Source organism: Nicotiana sylvestris, chromosome 3 (assembly GCF_000393655.2).
Source record: "Nicotiana sylvestris chromosome 3, ASM39365v2, whole genome shotgun sequence".
NCBI lineage: Eukaryota > Viridiplantae > Streptophyta > Magnoliopsida > Solanales > Solanaceae > Nicotiana > Nicotiana sylvestris.
Genome location: NC_091059.1, coordinates 116,779,324 through 116,786,884, shown reverse-complemented (window position 1 = coordinate 116,786,884; position 7,561 = coordinate 116,779,324). Strand labels below are relative to the sequence as shown.

The 7,561-nt window shown below is 45.8% G+C and overlaps 1 protein-coding gene across 1 annotated transcript; it reads left to right on the top strand.

Moving 5' to 3' along the window:
• Positions 1-778: 778 nt before the first annotated feature.
• Positions 779-1,621, top strand: LOC138887898 (uncharacterized). Its single transcript, XM_070169688.1, has one exon. It carries the CDS (start codon positions 779-781, stop codon positions 1,619-1,621), a length of 843 nt encoding a protein of 280 aa, XP_070025789.1.
• The last annotated feature ends 5,940 nt before the right edge of the window (positions 1,622-7,561 follow it).

Genomic DNA, 7,561 nt, shown 5'->3' with positions numbered 1-7,561 from the left:
TCACTTAGTACGAGACCAGATTTATTGACTTGGCCCGTCATGCTCTTCTTATACTTCCCAACTAGAGAGAGGGTGAGGAGGTTTATTGAGGGACTCGCCCAGCCTATCAGATTGTAGATGGCTAAGGAGCGAGATTTGTTTCCAGGATGCGGCCAATGTGGCCCGCCGAGTTGAGGCAATTCTATCTCAGGAGAGTGGTCAAGGGTATGACACGAGGCTTCGTCATTCGGGTAGGTTCAGCGGTGCCTCGTCTGGAGGCAGAGATTCTTTTGGTAGAGGCCATTTCATTCAGCACTTCAGGCATCTCATGGAGCTTCAAGGGGTCGTGGTTCTTATGTACCTCCTTCAGGATAACCAGCTCATAATGCACCGCCAGCTCCTATCAGAGCACCTCCTCTACAGAGCTATTATCGTGGTCAGTCGGCCCGCCAGGGTCAGTCTCAGTTTCCTCAGCCGTAGTTTCAGGTAGATATTTTGAGTGCGGTGAGTATGGTCATATCCGGAGGTCTTGTTCGATATTAGTGGGTATTCCGTCGTAGTAGCAGAGTTGTCATGACATGATTCCGGCACCACCTGCCCAGCTAGCTAGAGGTAGGGGTCAGGAAGCCAGAGGTAGGGGTCAGCCCGCTAGAGGTGGAGGTCAGCCCGCTAGTCCGGATGTCAGGCCGTTAGAGGTGGAGGCTAGCTACCAGTAGTCCGTCCCAGAAATATAGTTCAAAGTGGTGGGGCCCATCCCCGATGTTATGCTTTCCCAGCCAGGTCTGAGACTGAGTCTCTGATGCAGTTATCACAGGTACGGTTTCAGTTTGCAATAGAGATGCTTCAGTTCTATTTGATCCAGGGTCTACATACTCCTATGTGTCATCTTTTTTTTGCTATGTATTTGGTTGTGCCTCATGATTCTTTGAGTGCTCCGGTATATGTGTCCACACCGGTGGGTGATTATATTATTGTAGATCGTGTCTATAACTCGTGTGTGGTTATTATTAGGGGTTTTGAGTCCGGTGTAGATCTCCTACTTCTCGATATGGTGGATTTCGATGTCATTTTTGGGATGGATTGGTTGTCACCTTATCATTCTATATTGGACTGTCATGCCAAGACCGTTACCTTAGCATTGTCGGGGTTGGCTCGATTGGAGTGGAGAGGGACTCCTAGTCATTCTACCATCAAGGTTATCTCTTATATGAAGGCTCGGTGTATGGTCGAGAAGGGGTGTTTGGCTTATTTGGCTTATGTTCGTGATTCTAGTGCTGAGGTTCCTTCTATGGACTCTGTTCCAGTTGTTCGGGAGTTTCCAGAGGTGTTTCATGTAGACCTACCGGGGATGCCACCCGACAAGGATATTGACTTTTGCATTGATTTGGCTTCAAGCACTCAGCCCATTTCTATTCCGCCATATCGTATGGCCCAGCTAGAGTTGAAAGAATTGAGGGAGCAGCCGCAAGATTTGCTTAATAAGGGCTTTATTAGACCTAGTGGTTCGCCCTGGGGTATGTCGGTGTTGTTCATTAAGAAGAAGGATAGATCGATGAGGATATGTATAGATTACCGGTTGTTGAACAAAGTCACCATCAAGAACAAGTATACATTGCCGAGGATTGATGATTTGTTTGATTAGCTTCAGGGTTCCAAGGTATTTACGAATATTGTTTTGAGTTCTGGCTACCATCGGTTGAGGATTAGGGCATCCGATGTCCCTAAGATAGCTTTTAGCACTCGATACGGGCATTATGAGTTCCTAGTAATGTTATTCAGGTTGACAAATGCCCCAGCAGCATTCATGGATTTGATGAACCGGGTGTTCGGGGCTTATTTTGATTCCTTCATGATTGTCTTCATTGATGATATTTTGATCTACTCCTGCAGCCTAGAGGAGCACGAGCAACACCTTCGAGTCGTTCTTCAAACTCTGAAAGACAGTTAGTTGTTTGCTAAGTTTTCAAAATATGAGTTTTGGTTGAGTTCAATTGCATTCTTGGGTCATGTCGTATTAGCAGATGGTATTCAGGTGGATCCTAAGAAGATCGAGGCAGTCAAGAACTGGCCTAAACCCACATCAGCTTCATAGATCCAGAGTTTCTTGGGTTTGGCAATTTATTACCATCGGTTCGTGGAGCGGTTTTCATCTATTACAGCCCCGATGACCAGGTTGACCCAGAAGGGTTCCTTGTTTAGGTGGTCGGATGAGTGTGAGGCGAGTTTTCAGAAACTCAAGATAGCTTTGACTACATCACCGGTGTTGGTGTTGCCCACAAATTCAGGGCCATATACAGTTTATTGTGACACATCTCGTATTGGACTTGGTGCGGTGTTGATGCAGAATGGCAAGGTTATTGCATATGCTTCGTGGTAGTTGAAGATTCACGAGAAGAATTATCCCATTCATGATTTGGATCTAGCGGCCATTGTTCACGCGCTGAAGATTTGGAGGCATTATTTATATGGCGCATCATGTGAGGTGTTCACGGATCACAAAAGTTTGCAATACCTGTTCAAGCAGAATGAGCTAAATTTGAAGTAGAGGAGGTGGTTGGAGCTATTGAAAGGCTATGATATCATAATCTTATATCATCCTGGGAAGGCCAATGTAGTGGCCAATGCTTTGAGTAGGAAGTTAGCTAGTATGGGCAGCCTTGCGTATATTCCAATCGGTGAAAGACCTCTTGCTTTGGATGTTCAGGCATTAGCCAATCATTTCGTGAGGTTGGATGTTTCTGAGCCTAGTCATGTTCTAGCTTGCACAGTCACTCGTTCTTCATTATTTGATCGTATTAGAGATTGGCAGTATGATGACCCTCATTTGCTTGTCCTTACGGACATAGTGCGGCACGGTGGTGCCAAGCAGGGTACAGTTGGAGATGATGGAGTTTTGAGGATGCATGGTCATGTTTGTGTGATTAATGTGGATGGACTTTGTGAGTTGACTCTAGAGGAGGCCTATAGCTCCCGGTACTCTATTCATCCATGTGCCGCTAAGATGTATCAGGATTTGCGACAGCATTATTAGTGGAGGAGGATGAAGAAGGATATTGTTGCATATGTAGCATGGTGTTTAAATTGTTAGCAGGTAAAGTACGAGCATCAGAGACATGGTGGTTTGCTTCAGAAGATTGAGATTCCTGAGTAGAAGTGGGAGCGTATCACTATGGACTTCGTTGTTGGACTCTCACGGACTTAGAGAAAGTTCGACGCAGTATGGGTTATTATGGATAGGCTGAGTAAGTTAGCGCATTTCATTCCTGTGGCAGTGTCTTATTCTTCGGAGCAATTGGCAGAGATATATATCCGTGAGATTGTTCGTCTTCATGGTGTGCCCGTGTCTATCATTTTTGACCGAGGTACGTAGTTTACCTTGCATTTCTAGAGGGCAGTACAACGTGAGTTGGGTATGTGGGTCGAGTTGAGTATAATAGTTCATCCTCAGACGAACGGACAGTACGAGCGTACTATTCAGATTTTGAAAGATTTGCTCCGAGCATGTGTTATTGACTTTGGAGGTTCTTGGGATTAGTTCTTACCATTAGCGGAGTTTTCCTACAACAATAGTTATCAGTCGAGCATCTAGATAGCTCCTTATGAGGCATTATATGGTAGACGATGTCGATCACCAATTGGGTGGTTTAAGTAGGGGGAGGCTCGGTTGTTGGGCACAGATTTAGTTCAGGATGCCTTGGAAAAGGTTAAGATCATTCAGTATAGGCTTCATATAGCTCAGTCTAGGCAAAAAAGTTACGCCGACCGTAAGGTTCATGATGTGGAATTTATGGTTGGAGAGCGAGTGTTGCTTGGGGTGTCGCCTATGAAGGGCGTGATGGGATTCGGAAAGAAGGGAAAGCTAAGCCCTAGGTTCATCGGGCCTTTTGAGATCCTTGATCGTGTGGGAGAGGTGGCTTACAGACTTGCATTGTCGCCGGATTTATCAGCTGTGCATCCAGTGTTTCATGTGTCCATGCTTCGGAAGTATTATGGCGATCCATCCCATGTGTTAGACTTCAGCATTGTCCTGTTGGATAGAGATTTGACCTATGAGGAGACGTCTATGCTTATCCCCTAGAGGCTATAGAGTTAGGAAAAGTCTAACTTCTATTCATCTTCGTCGTGCAGTTTGATCTCTCAATGCTAATTGAACACTATACTATGTTCTTTCGCAGATGGCGAGAACACGTACCCCTTCATCAGCTGATTAACAACCCAAGCCCCCAGCAGCAGCTCCTACGAGGGGTAGAGGATGAGGCCGAGGCTGTGCTAGAGGCCAAGGCAGGTGCAGGGCTCAGCTTAGAGCTCGAGCAGCAGCACTAGCGGCGGAACCTCAGGTGGAGTTCGAAGATGAGGTTTCTGCTAGACCATTCTAGCAGGGCCATCTCAGGTTCCAGAGGGGTTTATAGCCATCCCGGTACTTCAGGATGCTTTGGTCCATCTAGTTGGCGTTATGGAGAGTGTTACTTAGGCAAGCATACTTCATGTATCCCCAACCATCTCTTGGGCTGGGGGAGGAGCATAGACTCCCGCTACTCACACTCCGGAGCAGATAACTCCCCAGTTTCAGGCTCCAGCAGCTCAGCCAGTTAGGGTAGTTCTGTCGGGTGTTGTAGCATAGGCCGGTGATGGATCAACTATGTCTTTAGATGCTTTGTGGAGGTTGGATAGGTTCACCAAGATTTTCACTACTACCTATGGCGGTACATCTTTAGAGTATCCTCATGACTATTTGGATAGTTGCCATGAGGTTCTACGGAACATAGGGATAGTGGAGGCCAATGGGGTCGACTTTGCTGCTTTTCGCTTATCAGGTTCCGCCAGGAAATGGTGGAGGGATTTTTGTTTGGCTAGACCAGCTGGGTCGCCTGCTTTGACTTGGGATCAGTTTTTTAGCTATTTCTGGAGAAGTTTCGCCCTATCACTCAGAGAGAGGACTATCGGAGGCAGTTTGAGTGTCTTCAGCAAGGTTCTATGACTGTCACTCAGTACGAGATCAGGTTTATTGACTTGGCCCGTCATGCTCTTCTTATACTTCCCACCGAGAGAGAGAGGGTGAGGAGGTTTATTAAGGGACTCACTCAACCTATCAGATTGCAGATGGCTAAGGAGATAGGGAGCGAGATTTCTTTCCAGGATGCGGTGAAAGTGGCCCACCGAGCTGAGGCAGTTCTATCTCAGGAGAGTGGTCATGGGTCGGACAAGAGGCCTTGCCATTTGGGTAGGTTCAGTGGGCCTCATCTAGAGGCAGGGATTCTTTTAGCAGAGGCCATAATCCCAAGTCATTTCATTCATCACTTCAGGCGTCTCATGGAGCTTCAGGGGGTCATGGTCCTTATGTACCTCCTTCAGGACAGCCAGCTCATAGTGCACCACCAACTCCTATCAGAGCACCTCATCTTCAGAGCTATTATCGTGGTCAGCCAGCCCGCCAGGGTCAGTCTCAGTTTCATCAACCACAGTATTTAGGTGGATGTATTGAGTGCGGTGAGTATGGTCATATCCGGAGGGCTTGTCTGAGATTAGTGGATGTTCAGTTGCAGCAGCAGAGTTCTCGTGCCATAATTCCAGCACCACCTGCCCAGCCAGCTAGAGGTAGGAGCCAGAGAGCCAGAGGTAGGGGTCAGCCCGCTAGAGGCTGAGGTCAGGCCGTTAGAGGTGGAGGCCAGCCAGCAGGAGGTCGTCCCAGAGATAAAACTTAGAGTGGTGTGGCCCAACCTCGATATTATGCTTTTCCAGCCAGACCTGAGGCTGAGTCCTCTGATACAGTTATCACAGGTACGATTTCAGTTTGCAGTAGAGATACTCCAGTTCTATTTGATCCAGGGTCTACATACTCCTATGTGTCATCTTATTTTGCTACGTATTTGGTTGTGCCTCGTGATTCTTTGAGTGCTCTTGTATATGTGTCCACACCGGTGGGTGATTCTATTGTTATAGATCGTGTCTATCACTCATGTGTGGTTATTATTAGGGGTCTTGAGACTCGTGTATATCTCATACTTCTCGATATGGCGGATTTTGATGTCATTTTGGGGATGGATTGGTTGTCACTTTATCATGCTATATTGGACTATCATGCCAAGACCGTGACCTTAGCATTGTTGGGGTTGCCTCGATTAGAGTGGAGAGGGACTCCTGGTCATCCTACCATCAAAGTTATCTCTTATATGAAGGCTTGGCGTATGGTCGAGAAGGGGTGTTTGGCTTATTTGGCTTATGTTTGTGATTCTAGTGATGAGGTTCCTTCTATGGACTCTGTGCCAGTTGTTTGGGAGTTTCCAGAGGTGTTTCCTATAGACCTGCCGGGGATGCCACCCGACAGGGATATTGACTTTTACATTGATTCGGCTCCGGGAACTCAACCTATTTCTATTCCGCCATATCGTATGGCCCCGCCAGAGTTGAAAGAATTGAAGGAGTAGCTGCAATATTTCCTTGATAAGGGCTTTATTAGACCTAGTGTCTCCCCCTGGGGTGCGCCGGTGTTGTTCATTAAGAAGAAGGATGGATCGATGAGGATGTGTATAGATTATTGGCAGTTGAACAAAGTCACTATCAAGAACAAGTATCCATTGCTGAGGATTGATGACTTATTTGATCAACTTCAGGGTGCCAAGGTGTTTTCAAAGATCGATCTGGGGTGTGGCTCCCATCAGTTGAGGATTAGGGCATCCGATGTCCCTAAGACATCTTTTCACACTCGGTACGGACATTATGAGTTCCTAGTGATGTCATTCGAGTTTACCAATGCCCCAGCAACATTCATGAATTTGATGAACCGGGTGGTCAGGCTTATTTGGATTCCTTTATGATTGTCTTCATTGATGATATTTTGATCTACTCCCGCAGCCGAGAGGAGCACGAGCAGCACCTTTAAGGCATTCTTCAGACTCTGAGGGATAGTCAGTTGTATGCTAAGTTTTCGAAATGTGAGTTTTGGTTGAGTTCAATTGCATTCTTGGGTCACGTCGTACCAGTAGAGGGTATTAGGGTGGATCCTAATATGATCGAGGCCGTCAAGGGCTGGCCTAGACCCACATCAGCTACAAAGATCTAGAGTTTCTAGGGTTTGGCGGGTTATTACCGTCGGTTCATGGAGGAGTTTTCATCTATTGCAGCCCCGATGATCTAGTTGACCCAGAAGGGTGCCCAGTTCAGGTGGTCGGAAGAGTGTGAGGCGAGCTTTCAGAAGCTTAAGACAACTTTGACTACAACGCCGATGTTAGTGTTGCCCACAAGTTCAGGTCCATATACAATTTATTGTGACGCATCTCGTATTGTGCTTGGTGCGGTGTTGATGCAGAATGACTGTTGATACCCAATTTTTCCCTATATATTTTTCAATATGCACAATACCTTCAAAATAGTATATATATGCATATATAAGCATCCCCATATGTTTTATTATTTCTTCATAATTTTTAAAATCAATTTGTTTCCCTCTTTTATCAACAAAAAACCTAATGATTATTTTCAAAATTATTATTTTGGTAATTCATTTGTTGGAATTTTATATTTATGTTAGAATATACTTAAGATAATTTTTGCATATTTTTCCAAATTTATTTAGTATTTTTAA

What these genes read in the sequence shown, in the direction of transcription:
- LOC138887898 (XM_070169688.1), top strand. Translation starts at nt 779, where the DNA reads ATGCAGTTATCACAGGTACGGTTTCAGTTTGCAATAGAGATGCTTCAG.